Below are 26,675 nucleotides of genomic sequence, written 5' to 3' on the forward strand. Positions count from 1 at the left end.
GACCCTTGCTGGCAGAGGGTCTAAGGGACAGGTTGTATATCGAGCTACGTTAACAACTGTAGTTAAACCAGACAGGGAGAAAACCTTAAAGTCAGATAACCCTTAACCAGTAACAAGCAGACAAAAAAGCAACCAAGTAATCTGATGAACTCAATTCAATTCAGTTTATTTATGTAGCGCCAATTCACAACACATGTCGTCTCAAGGCACTTCATAAAAGTCAGGTACATACATTCAAATTCATCCTAACCATTGAACAGTGCAGTCAGATTCAGTTATTTATTCAAATTGGATAAAACGTTTTTCTGTTTAAGGATACCCAGCAGATTGCATTGAGTCAGTAACTTGCAGCCTTCACTCCTCCCAGATGAGCATGTAGAGACAGTGGACAGTCACTGGCGTTGACTTTGCAGCAATCCCTCATACTGAGCATGCATGTAGCGACAGTGGAGAGGAAAAACTCCCTTTTAACAGGAAGAAACCTCCAGCAGAACCAGGCTCAGTGTGAGCGGCCATCTGCCATGACCGACTGGGGGTTTGAGAGAACAGAGCAGAGACACAAAGAGAACAAAGAAGCACTGATCCAGGAGTCCTTTTTATGGGAAGGAAAAGTAAATGTTAATGGATGTAGCTCCTTTAGTCGTTTCACCTAGAAAGAAAGAACAGATAAACTCTGAGCCTGTTTTCAAGGTTATAGTCTGAAAGAGAGCACATAGAGTTAGTTACAGTTAAGCTCAGTCAATCGCCATGTCTAGGAGAGAGAAAGGGTTAAACACTAAAAGACAGGGCCATGTGGGTCATCGGTAGAGGGTGAGCATTAAGTTGTTGCCAACAGAAGCTTGGACAATGCCCCTCTCCAGAAAGGTGCCACAGGTAGACACAGAGTCAGGCAAGGTGTAGCTTCTAGGAAGAGAAAAGAGGGAGAACATAAAGTAAAAAACTGAAATAACAGAAAATAATGCAGAATTAGAGAGCAGTGTGAGAATGTAGCGAAGAGGGTGAAAGTGGTCATTATGTCCTCCAGCAGTCTAAGCCTATAGCAGCATAACTACAGAGAAAGCTCAGGATAACCTAAGCCATTCTAATTATAAGCTTTATCAAAAAGGAAAGTTTTAAGCCTACCCTTAAAAGTAGACAGTTTGTCCATCTAGAGCCCACTGATGGCCATTGTTATACTAAAATCCCCAACGATTGGGATACCTCTCTCTGTCAGATTAATTATAACCATTGGAAAAGAGAGGGGGTCATACAGGTAGCAGAAATGGAGGGTGTGTTTGCACCTCAACCATAACTGAGCCAGTTTAGGCTAAACCTGACTCCCATTTACTCCATCCAACAGGGAGGGAAGAAGATGGAGGTAAAAAATAAGCAAGATACCTCAGGATAACCTAACCCAGTCTAACTATAAGCTTTATCAAAAAGGAAAGTTTTAAGCCTAGCCTTAAAAGTAGATGGGGTGTCTGCCTCACGGACTAGGATATTTCTAATTTTGGCAATGTTCCGGAGATGAAAGAAGGAAACCCTGGAAACCTGTTTAATATGAGATTTAAATGACATGTTCTGGCCAAAAATAGCACCAAGGTTTTTTACTTAATTATCGGAGGTCAATTTAATGCCATCCAGGTTAGGTGATTGACTAAGCAGTTTCTTTTTTAAAGACTCCGGTCCAAAGACGACAGCTACTGTCTTGTCTGATTTTAGAAGCAGAAAATCTAAAGTCTTACAAGTTTTTATGTGTTCAAGACATGCTTGTAGTCTATCTAACTGATGAGCTCATCAGGATTTATGGATAAGTAAAGCTGAGTGTCATCAGCGTAACAGTGAAACTTTATTCTATACTGCCTGACAATTTTACCTATTGGAAGCATATATAGTAAAGAGAATTGGCCCAAGTACTGAACCCTGTGGTACTCCACAATTAACCCTGGAGTTTAAAGATGATTTATCATTTACATGAACAAACTGGAATCTGTCAGACAAATAAGATTTAAACCAGCCTAGTGCTGTTCCCCTGATCCCTACAGCATATTCCAGCCTTTCTAAGAGAATATTGTGATCGACTGTATCAAATGCAGCACTGAGATCTAACAGGACAAGTACAGACACAAGTCCATTATCTGAGGCCATAAGAATATCATTAGTGACTTTCAGCAGAGCTGTTTCAGTGCTATGATGAGCTCTGAAGCCTGACTGAAACTCTTCAAACATTGCTGTGTAAATGCTCACACATTTGATTAGCAACTATTTTCTCAAGAAGTTTAGATAAGAATGGAAGATTGGATATAGGTCTGTAATTTATCAAGTCATCTCGATCAAGCGAAGGTTTCTTGAGTAAAGGTTTAATTACAGCTTCCTTAAATAATTTGGTTGAGATTGGGTCTGACATACAAGTTGAAGGTTTAGATGAAGCTAATATTTCTGATAACTCAGGAAGCTCCACAGGATCAAAGCAGTCCAAACACAGATCAGGTTCTACAGTTACTTCCAATGTTGTCTCACTTGGAGTATGTCAAAGATTTTCTTTTTAATAGAATCAATTTTATTTTGGAAGAATCCCACAAAGTCATGACTGCTGAGAGCTAAGGGAATGGATGGCTCAACAGAGCTATGACTCTGTGTAAGTTTAGCAACTGTACTAAAGAGAAACCTAGGATTATTCTTGTTCTCTTCTATTAATGATGAGAAATCAGCTGTTCTAGCTTGGTGAAGTGTCTTTTTATACAACAGTAGGCTATTCCAGATTAAGTTGGAATCCTCTAGGTGTGTAGAGCGCCATTTTCTCTCCAATTTTCTAACATTGTGCTTTAAAGTATGCAGCTCTGAATTAAACCATGGGGCTAGCCTCCTATAAATAATTATCTTCTTTTTCAAGGGGGCTGCATTGTCTAATGCACCACGCATTGATGAAGTAACACTATGAACAAGAGAATCAATTTGTGAAGGGGAAGAAACAAAATTATTGCCCTCCACTGTGCTTTTCTGTGATAACGAGGAAGTCAAAAGTGGAACAGATTCTTTAAAGGTTGTTACAGCATTGTCTGATAATGATCTACTATAATGAAATTTTCTTTCAGGTGTGGAGTACTCGGTTAAATTAAACTCAAGGGTTACTAAAAAATGGTCAGACAGGACAGGGTTATGAGGAAATATTGTTATGTCTTTACACTCAATGCCATATGTCAGCACAAGGTCCAGAGAATGAAGACAAAGGTGGGTAGGTTTGTTAATGTTTTGAGCAAAGCCAATTGAGTCTAAGATAGCATTAAACGCTATATTTAGGCTATCACTTTCAGTGTCAACATGAATGTTAAAATCCCCCACTATAATAACCTTATCTGTATTTAACACTAAATCAGATAAAAGGTCTGAAAACTGATCTAAAAATTGAGAGTAAGGTGGACGGTACAAAACAACAAACAGAAGTGTTTTTAGTGCTTTGCAATTTGGATGAGGAAAACTAAGGTAAATATTCAAAAGAGTTGTAGCTATTGATTGGTCTTGGTCTAGTCAATAAATCGAATAAGATAATAATATATCGACTGAAAGATGGTTGCTACTCCTCCTCGGCCAGTATTTCGAGAAATGTGAAAATTTAAATAATTAGTAGGAGTTGACTCATTTATAGTAACATAATTCTCTTGCTGCAGCCAGGTTTCTGTGAGGCAAAATAAATCAATCTGATTGTCACAAATCAGGTCACTAACTACCAATGTCTTTGAGGAGAGAGATCTTGTGTTCAGTAAGCCACATTTAATTGTTTTATTTTTCTTTTTAGTCTGAGTTGTGTTTATTTTTATTAGATTTTCCTGATTTCCTCGTTTGAGATTATTTTTTAATCTATTCAATTTTGGCTGTGGGCGAGACACTGTCTTCATAGGGTAATGGGTGGGTAGCAGTACAGAAGCTGCAGAGAGGAGTGCAGGCCTGTAGAAATGCCTCTAATCTAGAACATCTCTAACAACGCTCAGCTTTTCTACAGATATGCCTCAGGTTCACAAGTTCCGCATTAAGCCAGAACATGGGGATAATTTTTTTAAGATCTTTACAGGAGCCACTTCTACTTCCACCTCTCTGCCTGCTCAGACGCTTTTCTCCTAAGCTCCCTGCTTGCTTGCATTCTTTTACTCCTAACTTTTTATCTCTTAGCCAAAATTACAGAAATATTGTACTAAAACTACTTACCAGCGACTCCCAAGAATTATTTGTTTTTTTCTTTTCAAAAAGATTTTGATGTTTTTATAATCAAACTCGAAAGAAGGACAAGTTGACGCCAGCTAATCAGTACAAAATGCCTCCCTTCACCACAGAGGACTTCAACAAACTTTTACAGAAATTGGCTGTTTTGGAGATAAAAATCCATCAACTAGAAGTGAATGTGGAGGTGAATATGGGGTACAGCGATGATTCAACTCTGCCTGTGATCCCAAACAGTGACAGCCAGCTCAACAACTCAGCCGGCAATCAGAACACAGAGAATAAACCTACCTGCAGACCCCACTGGCATGTTTTAGGAGCATGCCCGAAAAATCAAGGTGGACGACTCACTGGAAGATCTCAGCAATTAAATAAATTAGAATGGCCAGAATTACAGAGAAATGCCCCCGTTTCCCCTGGGAAAAGGAGACTTCTACAGCGAGCTGCTGTCACAACAACTGATAGGAGTGAGACAGCTGGAAATAATGGAATTCCCCTCCAGAACAGATTTGCTCCACTACAGAATGAAAATCAGGAAAATGATCCATCTTCTGAGAACAATAAAAGGTTTGAGAACAAGAACCGGACCAAGAACCCTAATAGTGGACAACACAGCTGTGGATGGGATTAAAAACTTCTGCAACAAGAAAAACACATAAGTTATGATTGGTATCAGTAATGTCGTGTCTGATATCTCAGAGAATATTCTTGCAATCACAGAAAAACGCCCGTCTCTAGAAAACCTTATTATACCCTGTGGAGCCATGGATGACGTGGCTAAGAAAAAATCAGAAGGATTGAAGGAGGATTCACTCGTCTTCTGAATATTGTTGGAGGTCTCAATATTAATATCTCAGCGGACCCTTTGCACCGATTTTCTGTGGAGATGAGATTTTTTTGAGACTTCTGATAATCAATAAGTGGTTGAAAAAAACATGTGCTACTACATCTGTGAACTTCATCGACAACTTTAATATTTTTTGGGAAAAAAGACAACTCTTCAAGCAAGATGGTTTCTGTTTGAACAAGCCAGGAGCCAGATGTCTCACATCTAATCTCTTCTATTCAGTAAATAATCTGCGAGGAGCTTCGACCTTCAGCAGAGAACATGGAGTATCATAACAATGATAACGCTGCCTCCAACAGCTCCAGCAGAAACTATCGGCCAGTTGGCTGAGAAAGAGAGATCATCACAAAATGTCTCCCCGTCGAAATCCACAGGAGAAGTGGACCCCCCCGTTATACCCCCCTCCCCCCAAACCCAGACCCAGACCGACTCCCCCGTTAAACCTCCCTTACCTGAGACCCCGACGCAGACCGCACAGAACTCTCCCATCTCCCCACTGAGCCCGCTTTTTGCTTTACTGGATTCTGATGACATGAAAGGAGCTCTTAAGATCGAGACCCAAATGGCTCTGACATCTTCTCCATTCAACACCCCCCGTGGCCGAGGCCCTACTACTGAACCAACATCTTCCAAATGCCGTAGACCTCCACCACCTCCTAATCTATCTCCTCCTAATCAGGACCTTCAAACCACTTCTCTGTGATACAATCTGGGCCCCAGTGGTAACTCTATCAGAAATGAGCATGTCCAGGAAAAACTTGGGCCCCTAATACGAGATAGTTGTAAAATCTCTGTGCTTATACGTGACAGAAAGAAGAAAGGCAAAAGGATAAGAGACAGTAATAAACAATCAAACTTAAAAGCCATAAACCGTCAGGTACAACCAGACACAGAGTTAATATCAGCAACTAAGTCATATAAACTGGTTTTATTGAACATCAGATCTCTTTTTAATCAATGACTTCATTACTGACCACGATCTTGATGTTATGTTTTTAACAGAAACATGGATCCATGAATTTAATGAAGCTCCCATTCTGATAGAGCCGATGCCTCCGAACTACAATTTTCTTTGTGAGAGCAGACGGCAAAGAAAAGGTGGAGGGGTGGCCACTTTGTTTAAAGATTTACTAAAGTGTAAAAAAGTATTTCTGGGCAAATTTGACTCTTTTGAATATGTGGCTCTCCAGGTAAAGAGCCCGGTCCGAACCATGTCCTTGAATAGTTACAGGCCTCCTAAGTCCAAAACAAACCTTTTCAGTGATTCTAATGAGCTTTTATCTGTGATATGTGTTTATTATGACTGTTTAATTATTGTGGGAGACTCCAACATTCACATGGACAATCATGAAGACAGAAGTGGAATAGATCTATATGACACTCTTAGAAATTTTGGTTTGACTCAACATGTTAAACGGCAAACGCACAAACTATCATGAATTGCTTAGATAGTCGAATTAGAACAAAACCAGAGGATGAAACAGACTCAGCACACAGGATAAGACGGTAAATGAGGTTTATTTCTACTGTAGACTTTGTAAACCCAGGAATCCAAGGAGAGAGAGAGAGTACTGGTGATGAGAATATTTACAGTGCAGTCCTTAGGAGGGAGTTTTACCAGATGTTGGCAGACAGGTAGGCAGATAGGCAGGTCGACAGGCAGGCAGACGGATAGGCAGACAGACAGGAGTCCACATAACTGAGGTTATGTTCCAGCAAAGGTCTGTATCAGCAGCTACCTTAAGAAAGAAGAAAATGTCTCCATGGAGAAATGCTCCGACAGTCAGAAGTGAAAAAAAGGAGTGTTGAAAAGCTGAACGCAGGTGGCGAAACACTGGACTCCAGGTTCACTATATTATCTATAAAGAGAGACTATACAGATATAACCTACAACTGAAAAATGCAAGGGAATCTTTCTTTTCTGAGCTCATCAGCAAAAATATAAACAATGCTCGTGCATTATTTGCCACAGTTGAATGGCTAACAAACCCTCCTGTAACTGTAGCATTTTAACTCCACTCTACCAGGGCCTACAATGAATTTGCTAAATTCTTCACTGAAAAAACCCAAAAGATCAGAGGGGCAGTCAGCACATCCACATCAACTCCAGTACCAATGTTGTCTCTAACTAGAACTGATTTGACAAAATTTCCCAATTTCACCAAATAAACTACAAAAACTTAGAAGAAATCGTACACCAACTAAGCTCTTCTTCCTGCTGTCTTGATGTTTTACCCACAGCTTTTCTCAAGAAAGCTTTGCCTTTAATAACATCTGATTTAACACAAATAATAAACACGTCCCTTTTGTCAAGTGTTTTCCCCCGGGCCCTGAATACAGCAATTATCAAACCTCTATTGAAAAAGAGCAACTTGGACAAGCTGCTACTACAGAACTACAGGCCTATCTCAAACCTCCCCTTCATCAGCAGGATTATTGAAAAAGCTGTGTTTCAACAGTTAAACAACTTCCTAACAACGACCAACCGCTTCGATGTCTTCCAGTCAGACTTCTGTGCTCACCACAGTACAGCGACTGCTCTTGTCAAGGTGTTCAATGACATCCGTATAAATGCGGACTGTGGAAGAACCACAGTGCTGGTATTATTGGACCTTAGTGCAGCATTTGACACTGTTGATCACTCCATTTTATTAGAGCGCCTGTAAAACTGGGTCGGCCTTTCTGGTACAGCACTCAATTGGTTGAAATCCTACTTGAAGGACAGGGACTTTTTTGTGTCAGTAGGTAACTTTGCATCAGAGACCACAAAAATCACATGTGGCGTTCCCCAAGGATCCATCTTAGGGCCCATTCTATTCAATATCTACATGCTCCCCCTAACTCAGATTTTAATAAACAGCAACGTAAGTTATCATAACTATGCAGACGACACACAGCTATACGTTACAATGTCACCAGGTGATTATGAACCCATTCAAGTGCTGGGTAAATGCTTAGAAGAAATCAATGCATGGATGGGCCAAAATTTTCTTCAGCTGAATCAAAACAAAACTGAAGTAACAATCTTTGGACCAAAGGAAGAGCATTTAAAAGTTAGCACACAGCTTCAATTAATACAGCTAGAAACCACTAGTCAGGTTCGAAACCTGGGTGTAGTGATGGACTCAGATCTGAACCTTCAGAGGCACATAAAAACAGTAACAAGGTCAGCCTTCTATCACCTAAAGAACATCTCCAGGATTAAATGACTAATGTCTCAGCAAGACCTTGAAAAACTAATTCATGCATTCATCTTTAGTAGAATTGATTACTGCAACGGTGTCTTCACAGGTCTGCTTAAAAAGTCGATCAGACAGCTGCAGTTGATCCAGAACAATGCTAAGAAACACTGGCTCCCTGTAGCTCAGAGAATAGACTTTAAAATACCTCTGTTAGTCTATAAATCATTGAATGGCTTAGCACCAAAATACATTACAGACTTGTTGTCAGTGTATCAACCACCCAGACCTCTCAGGTCTTCTGGCTCAAATCTACTCTGCATACCCAGAACCAGAACCAAACATGGAGAAGCAGCTTTTAGTTCTTACACTCCATTAATCAGGAATAAACTCCCTGAAAACTGTAAAAACGACAAAACCCTAAGTTGCTTTAAATCAAGATTAAAACCTATTTGTTTAGAGTGGCCTTTGAATGTGTTATCTAAACATTATTAGTTACGTTTCAGTCCAATTTTACTTTCATTTTCTTAAAAGTCCGAGGCATTCAAGAAAATCACACTTTTCAAGCAGGGCAATTAAACAGAGTAATTGTCTATTGGAATAAAAAAAAAAAACTCAAATCAATCTGACACTATGACCTGTCCCACTTCATCAGTTGAGTTAAATTCTAGGATTTATATTCTTTCTGCAGAAGATTCAGTTACGCTGACAATGTGGCAGAGTTGTTCCTCTCTGGCATTTTAATATAATTCCACTCTTCATGTCTTTTAATGTCAGAGTCATTTCTCACCTCTGTCTGCTTCTCTGCTCTATCTCACATTCCCTCACTTTCTCAGTCATACACACACAAAAGCAAGAACAACACGAGTCATTGGTCATTATCATCACCCTGAGCAGAATTGCAGTGAATATTGTGACTGACCTCCACCTGCTGGTCAGAACTTGCTTTTCTGACTTGATCTCTGTGGTTTTTTACACTTAATTTATGCCTTGAGTTACTCATTTTAAATTGCCCAAGGAAGAACAAATTATACAAAAATGCTTGAAACTACAGGACCTTTTAGCGTCTGCCATTTACCATTTCGAAATATTAAGGGTAATGCTTCCCTTGTTCCCTCAGCAGATTTCTCTGCTGTTCCTCTAAGTGCTAACGCTGCAGTTGGCCACCTCAGTGACACATGTCACCAACAGCCTAGTTTCACCTTCTAGTCATGAGGTTACCCAACAGGACGAAATGTGTGGGAGGGTTACACAGTCTCCTGCTGTCCAGCTTCAACCCCGAGCTAGAGGCTTAATACCAAAATAACCTTCAGACTGAAGTGCAAGGTCATAATTATAGATGTCCAAACAAACATAGAGACTTGTAATTATTAGCAGAAGTACCACATATCAGGAGGACAGTGAAACAGACACAAATCAAAAGTGATATAATATTATTTGCATGTACAAACTTGTTAAAGTATTAGGTCACAGAAATAAGCCCAAGCACTATATATACAGATGTATTACTGTTTTATCTCTCTCCATTTCCCTGCTCCAGATCATTCAGGCCTGACTTTGTTTTGGTGCGCCAACACGCCTTCAGCATGGCACAAAATGAGGATTTTAGGAACTTGATCATTGGTCTTCAGTATGCGGGCATCCCTTCAGTCAACTCTCTGGACTCCATTTACAACCTGTGTGACAAACCCTGGGCTGTAAGTGACATTTGCAGAACAAATACACATCCACAATGGACCAGTGCGAGAAGTCATAAACCAAAGTTTAGTTTGGAGTATTTTTACCTTTACTGTTTTTCACCCTTTCCTCCAGTTTTCTCAGCTGATCAACAATCAGAAGTGTTTGGGTTCGGATAAGTTCCCTCTCATCAACCAGACCTTCTACCCCAACTACAGAGACATGGTAAAGTTTTCTAGTTTATTCCATGTTGTGTGTTATCAGTCAGTCTGCAGCAAGGCTACACCGCCAAAATATTCGCAACCAACAATGTAGTCACCGATGACCTTAAAATGGACAGTTCCAGAGAAAGGTTTACCTGCACTCCTCATAGGCATATCATGTTAAAATTGAGCTTTTAATGGTGTCTCTAAACTATTGAAGTGAAATGATGATATAAACAAATAACTACAGTGAATTTAAAAAGGAAAAAGTGTTTGTTAACCTACGCGCTGCTAATATTTATTTAGATCTCCCTGAGCAAACTACACTTCGACCATAAACCCTCTGTTGCCATCAACAATCTCCTAGTTCCGGCTGGATATTAGACCAATCTTTTTGGAATCTGAATCTGAATAGACTTTTTTTTAAACTGCTTGATTTCCTGGCAAAGAATGAGCTTTAAAACAGGTTTTAACTGGGTTTTAGGTTGGAGCCATTCCAAAATGTGAGCTTGCTTTAATAATTTCACAACCAGTTTTGACATGTTTCTTTATATCATTGTCCTGTTGATACACCCATTTGTGTATCAAGCTATTGATTTAAGGTAGAGTTAAAAAAGGTTCTTCATCAATTTTCCATTATTCCACCTTACTATTGCAATTCAGAAGCACAAATGGTTGCAGAACATTCTCACAGCATGTTACTACCACCACCGTGCTTGACAGTTACAGGCTCACCTAGACTCCTCCATCGAGCCTCATTTATTTGTCTGCTCACTTTCAGCCCATGGTGATGTAAAATTGGCTTCACTGTGGAAACTGGTGAACAACGTTTAAAAACCTGAGTCATTGCAAACAAACTGGTTTAAGGCCCTGTACACATGGCAACAATCCCATTGAAAACATGATTGTTAATCCGTTTCACATCTACATGACAAAGTTTTAATTACGATCTCTGTGCACACAACACTAGTAGAACGTGAAAACAGTACAATACCCCTGTTAGGCCACTAGTGGGCATTCTTTAAAACTCAACAACTTGCATGCGGATTCCTTTTTAAATATAGAGTGGAAAATAACACTTTCTTTGACAGATTCAAAAGAGTCCGCAGCAAAAACATTACTCAGCAGTGCGTCATTGTTGATACCGTCTTCTTCTGCGGATTTTAAAGTGGTCAGCATTTTTTGCAGTATGCATTAATTACTGCTGATTGTAGTCATACTGCGCATGAATCAGGGCTTCCCCATCAAGGAAGATTGCATTTTTCCCATTTACATGAAAACTGAGACCAGGAAGTTTTCAAATCATGCACCATTGTTGTGTACATGAACAGCAGACAAGTACGCCAGAAGCTCTTTACGGCTGTAAAAGCATGTGATGCAGTTCTTCAATGGATATTTTACCAGGGATGCATATATTTAAACCTATATGTCTAATATTGTGGATTAGTGAAAATCCACAGTAAACTGACACCTTATTGAATTTGTTTGTTTTATGATCGGTTTATCCTGTATTCAGCTGTATTATTTATAGTTAAAGTCATCTCTCAGTCCTGCATCGGGCCTGTTGTGTTAAAATTTTGTTGCTGAAGGGACTCAACAAAGAGGCAGCAACACATTGTTCCACTGAGACATTTTATATACATTTTTTTGGTACATGAAGATAGAAAACTTTATGTAGACAGAAACAGAGACTTAAATACAAACCCAAACAATTCTTTCGGTAAAAAACAGAACAGAATTTGTTTTAATACTGCATTAAATCATAAAGTATTATTATGCATGATTAACATGGGCTTTGTGATACTAAAATAACGGTATGAGTGTTTAAATGGTTTGATATTTAGATTATTGTCTCAAATATGAAATGAAAATGTTCAATCCATTGTAAATATTTCAGTGTTGACTTGACTTTGAGGCTGACCTACTAAATTGAACAGTGCTGTAAAAAAGTTTTAAGTCAAACTTCAATGTTCCAGATCCGTGAACAAATATTAGCAGACAATAATACATGAAGTAAATACAAAAAACAGCTTTCAAATTATTTCATTTCTTAAGGGAAAGAGCTATCCAAACCAACCTGGTCCTATGTGAAAAAACACTTCATTGTTAAAACATGTTTAACTGTTATAAACTGTAAATTAATCAGTTATTAACTAATTAATTAGTGATTAGATTAGTGTTCATGGTTGAACAATAATGAAGAGGCACACAACGTTATCTAAAAACCACTTCTGATTAAAGAAAGGGTTCTATTACATTAGGCATACAATTAACACATTTTATTTTAGAAAAAGAGTGAAATCCACATGCAAACATGGTGGCAGTAGTGTGATGGTCTGGAGTTGTTTTGCAACTTCAGGACCTGGAAAACCTACTATAGTTGATAAAAATAGCATTTTGCTCTCTACCAGAAAATCCTGAAGAACAATGTCTGGCCATCAGTTCCTGATCTTAAGCTCACAAGTACTTGGGTCATGTTGCCGGACACTGATCCAAAGCACACCAGCAAGCCCATGAAGGTTTTAAATTTAACTGAACTGCTGTGGCAGGACCTTAAACAGGCGACTCATTCTTAGAAGTCCTCCAAAGGTGACAAAATTAGGTATTCGATTCAGAGGGAAATTATCTTTTTACAGAGGGTGAGGTTGGTTAGGTTAACATTAGTCCCTTATAAGTAAAGTAATTATTTAAAAACTGCATTTTATATTTATTTAGTTTGTCTTAGTCTGATATTAAAATGTATTTGGTGATCTAAAACTGATGTGACATAAGACCAAGAACAGATGTAATCAGTAAGGGTGAAATTACTTTTTCACAGCACCGTATGTACCACAACAGCAGGTAATAATGCACTACAATCTGTACAATTTATGTGAAGCAATCCTGTATAAGACCAGGGGTCCAGTTAGAACTCTGTTCTTCATTAAGCAAGTCTTTAATAAACAACACTTTAACAATTCAGCAGATGTCTAAATTAAAGAGGTGAACAGTCCTCTCACTTCAAGGAGTTAAAAACTGAACCTTGTTCTGTTATAACATTTCCTTTAATGAGGAAAGGTTTAGGCACAAGAAAAAACAGGACAGAGCTCCACCACAAAAACTAAGCAGGATAAGAAGCTCTACACTATAAGAAAACATGTGGTTAGCCATGAAAATGTTAATTAAATACTAATACTATATTTACATTCTCAAAATTTTGAGATGAAACTGTGAGGATTTTTATTTTAAACAACTGCGTCATATAATTAATGTGCCACAACATCAAAAAAACAAGTAATTGGTTAATTTGGGTTGTTTTTTCTTTGCATAAACTGTAGAATGCAAAGGTTTTAGGCACTGTAGATTTATATTTAAATCTATTTATCATTCAGCATTTTCAGCTCCACGATCAAGATACAGAAAAACTACAAATAAAAACAAAGATAAGGCAAAGAAAGAGTTCATCAAAAATGGCGTTACCCCCAAGATCATTAAGAAAAAGACACTTAAGACTGTATTTTTTGTTTTTCTTTCTTTACATAAATTAAAAACATTCCCTAAATGCAATGTATGCATCCCTTTTTCAGTTTAAGTGCCTTAAACCTTTGCAAAGCACAGTTTATTCAGGGTATTTTCATTTGTGTCAGGATCTCACCATAAAAATTTAACATCAGGATGATGCAGTCAACATATACAAGATTAGACACTGGAAGATTGTTTCAGGACAGGATTCTATGATTTTAGTGTTTTGAAATTTTTTTTCAGATTTCTGTAAATTCAGAATATAAATTGCTACTTAACCTATTGTACATTATACAAATAAAAATAAGGGTTTGTAAAAGGAGTGCATTTACAATGAGACAAACACCTTCACTCAGAAATAAGTGATTTGCTGTAGATGTTCTGCCGCCGTTCTCACTCTGTAACAATATGTGAAGTGGAATGTGTGAAATGAGTCAGAGAAATGCTTAAAGGCCCTGCACTTTAAATATTTATTTTCCTGTTGCTGGATCAACTGCCTGAACTCTGCAAACATTAGCTTAATGCCAGCTTTAACCCCAGTAGGTTTGACAAATTTGCTAACCTTTCACTTATTTTAGTTGCTACTTTGCAAGCCAAACGCATGCTAAATATGCCAAAAGCAGGGTTGGGGATTTCTGAAGTCACGGTTACAGATCATGGGTCGGTCATGTCCAAGAAGTCCTTCTCGGGTGGAGGTCCACCCCGGTACCAGCTACAGCTTGTGTCCGATCGTCGGATGCAGGCGTACTGCCGAGCCTGCTCCCCGTTCAGACTGTTATCCAGCAGCCAGTCTGTCCACAGGCACTCATTCTCTCCTGTAGACGCACATGGTACGGTGTAGCATGTGTTGATCTGAAGAGAGAGGGAAATTATTTATATGTTATTCACAGAACTTGTGCTGATCGATTTTGTCTCCCTTGTGTTAATGGAAAAATATTTGAGACAGAGGAGAAGAAACTGCTAAAAATGCAATATTTTTACAGCAAAAGCTTTTGTTTTCTACCTTTTTTTCCTGCAAAGATCAGGTAGACACCAATACCTGATCTTACATGGCTTGTTGGGAATTTTAAACTGAATTTATCATGGTTTCCTTGCTATTCTTCCATATAGGCCAGGATTGTTGAGTCCAGACTAATAATGAACCTGTGAACAGATTTTTCCACCTGAGCTGTGGATCTAACGAGTTTTATTTAGCTAGACTAAGGCCAAAAATGGCACTTTGAATTGTAAAGGGTGCAGACCTCTGGTCTAGGTTGTGACATTCATGTATTTGTAGTTTACAGTTGTGCCATACTCTTTTCATTTGTCAGATGATGGATTAAACTGTGCTGTTTAGAGTTTGGGATTTTGTTTTATGATGTAACTCTAAACTTCTCCACAACTTCTTCCCTAATCTGTCTGAAGTGTTCCTTGCTCTACATGATGCTGCTTGTTCACTAATGTTCTCTGAGGCCTTCACAGAACAGCTGAACTTATACTGAGATTTAATCAAGAGGTTTGAATACTTTTAGCCACTCCAAATAAAAGAATAGGTCAAGTAAACTCACTCTGCATTCGCAACCCATCTGGTATCTGTAGTTAAGGTTCTTCTTCTGTGACAACGACAAGTTGTCCCACAACTCCACGAGGTCACACTGGCCAATAGAAATCCGTCCGTCGCTCCACATGCTTCCTGATTAGATACATCCCATAACCAGCAATTAATCTGACAGTCTGCTAAAACTCATAACAGTGTATAGCAGTAAACAAAAACTTTAATTACAGCCTCTATGTCAAAGCTTTTAGACGTCAATTTGAGTAATTAGGCTGCCATGATTTTGTTAAGGTAGTAATCCAAGAAACTGTGTTGCTTCTCTGTTAAAAATTAAAAGAAAATACCAGTCTCATCATAAGGTAGCTTTCGCTTGAGTTTTTTTTAATGTGGCTAAACTAAAGTAAAGAGCAGTGGAGAGAAAAGTATTAAAGTTTTATTATAGTACTTTTCCAAAGAACACATGTTGGAAATAGTGATGCATTCAGTGAGTCATCCAGTGATCAAAATGGTGGCCAATTTTGTCTCAACTGCATCTGATTGGCAAAATGCTGGATAATTAGATTTCTTTCTTCTACCACTTTTTCAATTTATAAAGCCGTTAAAACAGTTTCTTCTACAGCTTAGTGAAAATCAAATAATGGTTCTGGACTGATCATTTGATGCATAAATGGGAGAAAATCTTGTAATTTTTTTCCTTTTCAGCTGAATTCCAAACTATGACCTTTATTTGCCTAATAATTAATGTTTGGGCCATCACTTATATGCACCCCTGTCAAAGATGTGTAAAAATACAATGTTTCTTTTAATGCTGTCCCATAATCTCAAATTGAAAAATTCTGAAAAATCCAATGTTTAATTTGAGTGAGGGAAATAAAATCCTAAAATAAGATTTTTTATTTTTCAATGAAATCATTTGTGCCACTAATGATGATACTCCTAACAATTGTTAACATGTATCCATTACTTTATTAAATAGATCAAAAAGTCCAGGAACATCTTGTCAGAAATTCCTGACTAAATGGGTATAAATATGATGTGACACACAGACCCATTTTTCTTAGCCACTTTTCAAAACAGGTAAGACAAGAGAACATGCCATTCAAGTGAGACAGATTTGTGTTGATCTTCATAAGCTATAGCTACTCGCCTAATCTTTTCTATATCTACAGTCAGAATATTAAAAGTGGCATCTTGACCACTTTTGCCCTTTTGTACACATCTTTCCTGAGACACCAGTAGCTGTGGAGGACCCTGTAATTGTTATATTGGAGTGAACTTTTCACAAATAGAATTCAATGTGATATAGTCCTTAGAAAGAGAATTAAAATAGAGGGATTAGATCTCAAAGAAAACTGAAAATCATTAGTGGCCATTTAAAGCCTGATCAGTGCATCTCTAACTATATGACTTTGCTACTTTCCCTCTACTTTCTTTTTCCACTGGAAATAAATAACATTGATGTGCCTTCACCAGATTGTTTCTTTGCAAGTGTAATAGTATAATAGTGGCTGCTGACTGTACCTGAGAGCAGATACCCTGCTTTATTGTTGGAGTCCAGCTTGACTCCACAGAGTGAAGAGAAGACAGGCGTGTACACATACTGAATGTCCTTGGCTCTGTCAAAACCTTTGAACATCTGGGGACACAGAGGAGAAGTTTTTTTAAATTCTTAGGTTAAATGTGAGGAGGTGTTGCTAGATAAAATGATTAAGCATATTTAAACTTACAAAAAATTCTCTTCATATTTAAGAAGCATTAATGACACCGTGTATAAATGGATACATTTTATTTTTCTGAGTTTATAACAGATTCATGAAAGAAAAAAATCAAATGTTTACCATGCATTATAACACATAATGCATCGTGGGTCAAGATTTTTACATTTGCAGTTTCATATAAAACAATTTGCACCTTTTTGGGCCCTGGACATTAGTTTGTGTTGGTTGAATTTTATTTTGGCATAACTTTAGGTGTGTTAATGCAAGTGGTGTAAATGGATGAATTTTTGACTTTTTATAATGTTTTTCTTTTCTTTTATTCTTTCATGTCTCTTTTAAATTGTGCAATCTATGGCCTTTCAGCATTTGTGGTTCTACTAACTCATTAAAAATGTGTCTTTTGAGTGCACCACCACTGAAATTTGACTTCTTGTTTTTAACTTTTTTCCATTCACTGGTGTTAAAATTCCTTTAAAGAATCAAGTTTCATTTTGTTCTACTTGGTGAGAATATTTGGGTGACAACTTATTGATGACTTTGCACAAAGAAATTGTAACAGTTATATTTAACGGGTTAAAATAATCTGTTATTTATCTTGAGGACTGAGGGTAATATTGGCATTTATAGAAAGAAATTGAAAATGCTGTGTATTGATACCTAATATTAATATGGCAGTCTTTAAAACAGAATTTTGGAGCAATTTATTTACAAATGACAATGCAAAACAATAAAAATGTATCTAAATACATTTTGCTGCCAAGTTTGGACAATATCAGGCTTGCATAATTCAGAATGGAAAGTGTTAACTCTAGTTGTCTTTTAATTTTGAGGATAAACTTTTGTGATTCAGCCAGTCTCATTACTGCAGGCTGGACGATGCCTGCCAGCGAGATAAAGTGTGAAATATTATTGCAGTCACAATCACTTTTCAACCCAGCTTAAAGAAGGGCGCAAGAAGGCAGGATATTAAATAAAGGATGCTGCACTATCAGCCATTTAAATTACGTTTGGTGGTGGATCACTCATGCTTTATTTACTTTTACAGACACACAATCCAACCCCTGCTGACATGTATGTACACAGCAGCAGTATTCACAATAAAGTGATCAACAGCAGCTGATTGTGCCATCCACAGAGCTTACCTTGATCATTTTGATTTCGTACTGGATCATCTTCATGTAAGGTGAAGAGCTGTTGCTAGGCGACACAATCTTCTCTCCGGAGATCTTTGCTCTTATCACTGTTAGGAAAAAAGAAAAAATAAGCAAACAGGAAGAAGAGTTCAGATGAATTAAACTGGAAGCAAGATAGGTGTGATTTACATGAAAACTATTCTAGATAATTCATTTTTTTATTTATTTGGTTGCAATGATGGATACATAGGCAGATCTGTGTCCCTCCCCTACCTCCTTTGCTCCCATTTTGTTTGTCACTCCTCTTCCTCCCCACAGTGACAGTGTCGCAGCCTCTCAGTAGTGATACAGGATGTGTCACTCTCGTCTTCTGGGAGGAAATTCAAAACCCTCATGGAATAACAAGTAGCTCTCTGCTCACTCTGTGCTAGCTAACTCCAGACATGCTAAGACAGTATGTACACATTATGTGCATACTAGATTGCATTATTCGTTCTACAATTTGCAGAGTGAAACCACAATATTTATTTATTTGTCGCTACAGAATTACTTTTCTCATCCAAAAAAAACTCTTGGCATTAGGATCCCTTTCCGATTGAAACTAAAACCACCTCCACAGTAAACTCCCCCAGCATCAGCAACGATACGGTCATAGTTAACTGGCCCAACAAAGGCTCAGAAGTGCAATAGCTATATTTTTCTGGACAAAGAGCTATTTCAAATCCACACAGGATTTGTCAATATTAGCAATATTGCTCTCTATCTGCAGCTCTCACACAAAGAATTTCTACTGCATTAAAATAAAACTTCTTCCGAGTTATTCTATTAGAAATAAACCCATAAAGCTAGTCTTTCAGCAACATTCAAATCCTCCACTGATCCTCCACTGTATTTTTATTTCATTACGTTTTTTGTACTTATCTTTCTGGCTACCTGTTCAAGAGTTTTCATTAGGTTACCAAAGTTTGATGAAAGTAGTGAGAACATTCAGACACCAGCTACAAGGTCAAGTTGGACAAGGAGAGGTAATTTTAAAATGAATACTTTTAGTGCCAAAAAACTGGAAACCTATTATGAGTAACAACCATAACTTGTTATACTTAAATATATTTTAGTGAGTATGTTCCCAGAAAAAAGTACAAATCTCGCTTTGTAAAATAAAAACGTGTCCTTCTGTAGATGACCCAGTCTCGAACTGGTAAAAGGTCGAGTAAAACCATAAAAGCATTACAGAGTGGGAGAGACAGAGTGAACCTCACACACACGGCTTAGCAAACCACCCACTTGGTTTTCCTTTTGGGTCATCACATAACTACACCACGTTTTTTTGTGCTGGTAAGAGGAGGAGGAGGAGCTCCGGCTGTTCTGTGAAATTAGCTCAGGCCAAGCTCAGTCCTTTTGTTTGTTTGGCGAACACCCAGACAGATAGAAAGGCGGACAAAAGCCTGTATAACGAGTGTAGCAAAGCCTAGTCAGATATAGCTCCTTCAGACCTGTTGCCTTTGCAAAAAATGTCAAATATCTAGACTGTTGTCTTTAACTTTGATGTACTTCTTCCATTCTTTTGGAGTATAATCTTAAAAACATCAAGCTCAAATACTGTGTGGTGACATATTTAGACAAGCAATACATTTTTAGATGGATTTTATAACACTATTGTAAGAAAAAAATAGATTTGGGAAAGTGAGTTCTTGTACTTTATCAGAGATCAAATAGTTTCCAATACCTCACATTACAAACCCTAACCAGGACCTACCCACAAGCTCTTCTATACAGAATATTTTATTTTATATCAACATGACAATTAAGTAAAATATTCACATTTTTATACTGTTGATTTCACGTTCCAGTTTTTGGTAAGCTCACAGGCTAAATGGTATTTTTTCTGATTATGATTTCTGACTTAGAGGTAAATCTTACACCACACAAACATGTTGCTTTTTAACTTCAATTAAAATTTAACATTTGAATTTAATGTTTAATATTATTTGAGCTTACTTGTTTATTTATAATTTGTAGAAATGAAAACCAACTAAAAACATTCACTGTATATTGTATACAATACATTTGTTTTCTTTTTCTTACCTTAAACAATTTATTTTAATGGTTTAATGGTTTGTAACTCTTTTTTTTCACAATCGTCTCACAAAGCAAGATGGGCATAAATATGCTACCTGGCATCAAAAAAACAAAACATGCCTACATTTTGTTTTACATAAACCAGGTCATTTTCACAAAAACTCCAAATATAAAGACAGGTTCAACATATTTTTTTTTACCCAAACTAAAGCTTCTAATCAATAGAAAATTCATATTTGGCTCAAAAGAACATTGATTTTGTACAGCCATAAAAGCTGTATGAAGTGCATTTATCCTTTTTGCATTTTAGGATTTGAAACAATTCGTTCTTTCTTTAAATCTTCTGAAATGTTAATTGTGTTCCTGGAAACAAGTAAAAATAAAAAGACCACCCCTGAACACTTTATATTTGTTGTTGTGTGAACAAAGCGTATGTTAAAAGTGCAGTCTTTTACCAGAATTGATGGTGTCATCTCCACAGCTTGAGCTGAGCCTCATCAGAAACAAAAGCTTATTGCTGGATGCCAACATGTAATTTTAGCAGTTGAAGTGCCAACAGGTAACACTTCCTGCGTTGTTGTTAGGTTGTGCTATGTTAACATAGTTAGTTTGCAACAGCTGTGAATAAACAACTTATTAAACTTGCAATAATTTATAGCATACACACTTGTATTAATAGTAAACTTACGGCTGAACTCAATCTTTAAATAGACAATGCCAAAAGACGAAACCTTTTTTTACTCTCTGACATTACATTTGAGTCACGTTTCCTGTTTTAATTCAGTTACAATTTGTATTTTTTTCTATTTGCTAATTATCAAAATAACAAAATAAAAATGCGTTTAAATCTTTTATTACTTTCATAATTTTACATACACTTCCTTTTATTTACTTGAACTGCCGTTTAAGACTTATATGCGTTGTGTGTGTCCTTCCACAAGCTTCTCTCAACAGAATTTTGGTCCATTCCTGAATGCAGAACTGGTGTAACAGAATCAGGTTTCGTAGACTGCCTGGCCCATACACCTTTACTGCTCTGCCCACAAAATTTCTATGGGACTGAGAAAACAGCTTTTTGATGGCTACTCCAAAACAACGACTTTGTTGTCCTTAAGCCACTTTGTAACCAAACTTGTGGCATGATTACAACGGCTCTTTAAGGAAACCGTCATAATATGAGCTATAACAACATTTAATTTCCCTTTGGGATTAATAAAGTATTTTTGAATTGAATTGAATTGAATGATTAGTCATTGTCAAGCTTTAAGCTCCTGGCTGATGTCTTGAAATTCTGCCATTTATCTATTTGATGAACTGCACCAGTCCGTCCTGCAGCAAATCATCCACACAGCATGATACTGCCAACCTCCTACTTCACATTTAGGATGGTGTTCTCAGGCATGTAAACTATTACAATGGTTATCAGGGCTAAGCATTAATATTTTGTTTTATCGAACCACAGGACATGGATTCATGGCTTCTTCTCTCTTCAGACCATAATTACACTCTAATACAAATGTTAGCTGGCATCCTCACAAAGTCTTTTGCTTTTATTCTGCGATTGATAGGCACATTTTACACCAAAACATGTTCATTCTGTTCATGCCTTCCTGATTAGTAGGATGGCTGGACATTCGTATGCTGTTTATACCAAACTATAATTGTTAAACAGATGAACGAGGCACCTTCAGGTATCTGACATGACCTCACTTGATGTCATTTAAGGAAGAAGTGTGTTTGATGAGTTTCCTTACAGTATATCCACAGGCGTGGGTCCATCTTAGGCTTAGACAGCAAAAACATCATAATCATTATTATCATATTTACCAAGCAGAAATAATAATAGTAATCATAATTGACCCAAAACACAAATGTTTAGTCTGATGTTATGTCAGACAGTGAGAAAAAATTTTATTAGTCTTTTTTTTACAGCAAATGTAAATATCTGGTTTCAGCTGTAACCCACCTCACATTTTTACATGAGATATGCATAATACCTTTAAATCTCGTGTTTCCTTTGACAAAATAAAACCAATGAAACCTGATTTGGACTGCTTTTATCTATTTAGATTTATTCAGTACCAACATTTAATATCCTTAAATAAGTTTTTCTAAATAAACACCAGAAGCTTCCAAATGAATTGTCTCTAGCTAAAATGATTCTTCTCAAAGAGATTTTCATAAAGCATTTCCTTCAACAAAAGCATCTTCCACCTGCCTGAGGTTCTGTACTCACCTCAGTTGCTACAGCTGTGCTCTGCACTTAGAAAAACAGACACCCCTTCAGAGTCTGAGTGCCTGTTCATCTGCTGCAGGGCTACATCGCTAAAGAGAAATATTGCAAACTTGTACCATGAGAACTGATGTAGTAAGTAACTTCCCCCTCCCAGATGAATCGGCACCCTTGTCATGATCACAAAGCTGGACTGTCAGCCGGCCTTCACACTGATATTGTTAGTATGCAGACCATCAGACGGAGCCTATAGACATGGAAATGAGGTGGAGAGTGAGACGGTAAGAAAGAGAGAGATGGAGTAGGCTGTGTTGGCATGGACTGGCCTCCATCCAGCAAAAACACACTCACAAACACACAAACATTGACCAGGGAATCATCCAGGGTTTGTACACACATTGGGATATTACTCAGATGTACAGCTTTTTTCACCGAGCTCGTCGACTCTGACAGCACTGCCAGGTCAACTTAAGGCCACCACTGGCCTGTGCCGCAAAAACAACCAGGAGGATATGACCACAGACACCAGGGAATGAGACGTTTTGGTCTCAATACTAAAGGGATCCATATACTCAAAATCAAAACAAGTACAAGCCTTAAATCACACTCAAACATATAATCCTAAAATTAAGATTAAAGCCAAACACAGTTCTTATTATACTTTTTCAGATCAGTTTAAATAATCTTCCTTACAAAATAGTCTTTGACTTTTCCTCTCAGACAGTAATGAGGAAATACTTTGAGGATTTGACAAATTTCTTCTTTGCTAAATTGTCTCATATCTGCATTTAAGACTTTATGCATATATTCTTCAAGTTTATGTGTCCTTCAGTACCTAAATGATTTATAGTTTGGTGTTTAGGTGATTTAAACAAAAGACAACACTAAGAAAGATTGATAAGGTAAAGGGCTAACATGAAAAAATGTTAAATACATCTTATGTCCTCAGAAAGTCTTTGGTGTCTCAAGACTTTGCACAGTACTATAAGCACAAGAGGTTAAAAGGGTGCAATTTAAATCAACTGGAACTCTACACAAACAAATGTACATTTAATCTGCTGTCACACAGTGTATATTGGGATCAAGGGTGTGGAATTCACAGTGTTCTACTGTGTCAGTAACGGGTCTGTTAGTCTTCTATGCTGTCACTCATTTTATTAGTTTTTTTAATAATTATGGAGCAGCTGAACACAAAGTATGTATGAGTTCCTTCAAGTAGTCCGATAATTATTAGCTAAGTAAATCAGAAAGTAAGTCAAGGCATTGATTTCGCAATAAGTTTTCACTCATTGGTTTTATTCACCTAGCTCTTTCAACCTCCATGAACTGCAATTTTTTGCATTTCCAAAGTATTTGTGGCAGTGTGATCTGCAGCTAGAACATGCTTAACTCAGGCATGACATCATTTGCATTTCCAAGCTCTCACAAATAAAACACAGAAACAGTTGTGCAGTAAAGGAGATTAATAAAGACCTTTAGGAATAAACATAAAAAGTCAAAATTATAATTTCTAAGGCAACAGTTTCTCTATTTCTAGAGAGGTGAAATCTATCTGGATAAAAAAAAGTAGGACATCGAGGCTAAATAATAGCACCTTAAAAAAGTCAACAGCAAATAAGCCTTAAATCAGTTACTTCCAGTTTACATTTTTTATATTGTATTAACTTATTTTATTAATATTTTTTAACTATCTACTTGTTTTTGTGTGTCACATTGTCTCACTTTTACCATAGCTAGACTTTCTTGACTAATGGATGCTCTCCTTGCAACAAATTAAACAAAAGCTATATATTTTGCTGTAGAAAAAAAGAATATAAAAGAAATAGGCTGTAAGGGCTGGAGGCTTGCTTTACCTTTAATTATGACTAGAGTCAAATCCCTGTTATAGGATAGCCATTGCCAGACTATTAGTTTGAGGGGTTTTCTAGCAAGCTTCATTACTGGCTTCTAAGGGTTAGTCAGCTTTTTATGAAGGATACATTTATAAAAATAAAAAAAGGAATTTGCCTAATTACCTTGAATATGTTCTCACACTAAATAGATCCTCCAAAAACTTGACTTGATACTGCTACATTGAAGACCTGACTGTCTATAGAGCTGCAGTCTCGATTAGTTCTGCTGTGACAGTAGGAAGAGTGCCTGAACACACCATCGTTGTACATTTTGAATAATTCACTTTGTGGATGCTCATCTCAGTCATAAATAGCTAAATTGAACATGCTGTCACAAAACAAAAGATCCCAAATCCTCAAATCACATCTCAATAGCCCAGATTCAATTTAGCTCAGCGTCCCTTTTCACAATGACACATTTTTTGAGCACTTTGGAAAAGGCTCATCCTCTAAACCTGTAGGGGATTGGAGAGAAATTAGTAATTAAGACTGAGAAAGATTTTTCTTTCTTCTTTATCTGCTTGTTTTTTTCCCCTGTTGGAGTTTAACCTTTGACAGAGGCACATACTCAAGCCTTCCACACTCTGGAGCCAAGTACTCAAATCCAAAGCAGTGTTAGTTTTGGCTTAGGTTTAGAGAAGGAAAAAAATAGTGGGGGTGAAACTGGACAGAGAGGCCGATGGATAGAAAGTCTGTCTTGTTAATTTTAATGACTGAGTTTAAGGGTTGTTTTAAGAAGATTTGGAGAAATACATTTGACACCACATTGTTCTTTTTCACATATCTTTCCAGTTATTTTCACACATTATTAGCTGTAGATAGATTATGGCAGAAATTGTTTAAATGGTTCAGCTGAACAGATTTTTTATTGCCAGACTTGGTTTACTGTTTGGATTTGCCCTTCGCCCCCTCTACGAATCAAACTAAGTCGATCAATGAGCAAAACAGTTAAAGACAAAAGATCTATCCCTCTGTTAAATAAGTACCCTGTTTATTGATCGGTTTTCTGTTGTTCATTTATTCTTGAAGGTTTTATATTCTCTACATCACCGTAATCAGACATAAAGTTTATTAGTTCTTTGTTAATTTTTCAACTACTCACCAATCTCAGCGCTGCAGAAGAGCTGCTGTGGGTGTGCTGGGTGGCAGCTACATCCCTCCACAACTTCGTCCATGCCAGCAAGCAAAAGAAGCACCACCAGCCCCAGACACGCTCTCCTCTCCTGGGACACGGCCATGATGGCTACCTCTTACTGTTCCACCACTTGATGAATGTTCTGCAGCCTCTTCTTGCCCCGTTGAGTTCGTGAGTTCCCTGGGAAGCAGGTCAGGACGACAGTCAGCAGAGAGGATGCGTGGCAAAAAAGACAGGGGGGTCGAAGAGATAAGAGGAACTCTGGAGAGCTGGGAGGCAGCTGTGGATAGAAATGTTTTCATAAGTTTAAAGTGCACCTCTGAATTCAAGCTTCAGCAAATAACTCGAGCTGAAGGCTACTGCTGCTTTCTTTTCTCTTTCTTCGCACTCCCCCTCTCTGTAGACAACACACAGAGAGGCTCACAATAGCCCAATCTCCTCACACACTGGCCTTGAATGCTGAGAGGGTCGCACACAGGGAACCTCTTATGCGTTCAACAACTTAGGGACAGCCTCCTGAAACGCAGGAGAAAAAAAAGGGCATCTTTTAGCGTCTTCTTTTGAAGCTCGTCATCTCCAGACGCTTATAGGGGCATAATGGTTCAAATCTCTTCTAAATTTAAATTAACGGTTAAATTATGGACAAAAAGGATTACCAAAGGAACACAATCCTTGGCCTTTTCCTAAACCCCCAAGGCTGCTTTAAAATATATAAAAGATACTTGTTTTCTACAGAAGATCAATTCCAATAACTTAAACCCAATCCACTTTCATATATAGGATAATTTTACCCTTTTGTTCAACTGCATCAATAACTATTATCATTCTTTTTAAATACATTTTGTGTTTCTCGTTAATAAATGTCGATAACAAATATGAGTGTATTCATTATGATTTATTTATGATATACAAAAGAAATTGGAAAAGGTATTGATTTCCAATTGTAGTGCATATGCCATTTGGAAAATAAGGACTACAAAATGTAAGTAATCCACTTATAAAAAGAAATCAAATGAAATGAATCCATAAGTTATGCGTAATAGAGTGGAATAGCAGAGAAAATATGACTTGAACATGCTTACTGAATTGTATTAAACAACTGGTAATGATAACGTCAAGGTGTCAGCAGTGGAGAAACTAGTCACATGAATGGCTCAGGTGTAATCTTTACTCATTGTTCTTCACAAACTGTTTTCCAGTGTTTGGAGTCATTCTCTTGATGAAATTCTATCCATTTCAACTACAGATTTCTATCAAAGGTGTCTAACCATCCTTTCACCAGCCCCAGTACAATGTGCTGAAAACCAGCCTCACACCTTGCTGTTGCCACCTCCAGACTTCAGTGCATCG

General features: G+C 37.5%; 2 protein-coding genes across 3 annotated transcripts in view; one reads left to right on the forward strand and one right to left on the reverse strand.

Annotated features, from left to right (window-relative positions):
- Nucleotides 1-26,675, forward strand: part of syn2b (synapsin IIb) — a 136,126-nt gene that overhangs the window by 90,248 nt on the left and 19,203 nt on the right. For both annotated transcript variants that reach the window (XM_047346756.1, XM_047346757.1), the window contains exons 4-5: nt 9,761-9,917; nt 10,033-10,122. In XM_047346756.1, coding sequence (XP_047202712.1) covers nt 9,761-9,917; nt 10,033-10,122 — 247 coding nt within the window. The remainder of the gene's footprint in view (nt 1-9,760; nt 9,918-10,032; nt 10,123-26,675) is intronic.
- On the reverse strand, nt 11,714-25,772 carry LOC124856381 (metalloproteinase inhibitor 4-like). The gene is made up of 5 exons (XM_047346758.1): nt 25,293-25,772; nt 17,996-18,093; nt 16,657-16,771; nt 15,149-15,273; nt 11,714-14,453 (listed from the first exon to the last, which is right to left on the reverse strand). Exons 1-5 carry the CDS (start codon nt 25,426-25,428, stop codon nt 14,256-14,258), a joined length of 672 nt encoding a protein of 223 aa, XP_047202714.1. The 5' UTR covers nt 25,429-25,772; the 3' UTR covers nt 11,714-14,255.

This window comes from Girardinichthys multiradiatus, chromosome 20, assembly GCF_021462225.1.
Source record: "Girardinichthys multiradiatus isolate DD_20200921_A chromosome 20, DD_fGirMul_XY1, whole genome shotgun sequence".
Classification (NCBI taxonomy): domain Eukaryota; kingdom Metazoa; phylum Chordata; class Actinopteri; order Cyprinodontiformes; family Goodeidae; genus Girardinichthys; species Girardinichthys multiradiatus.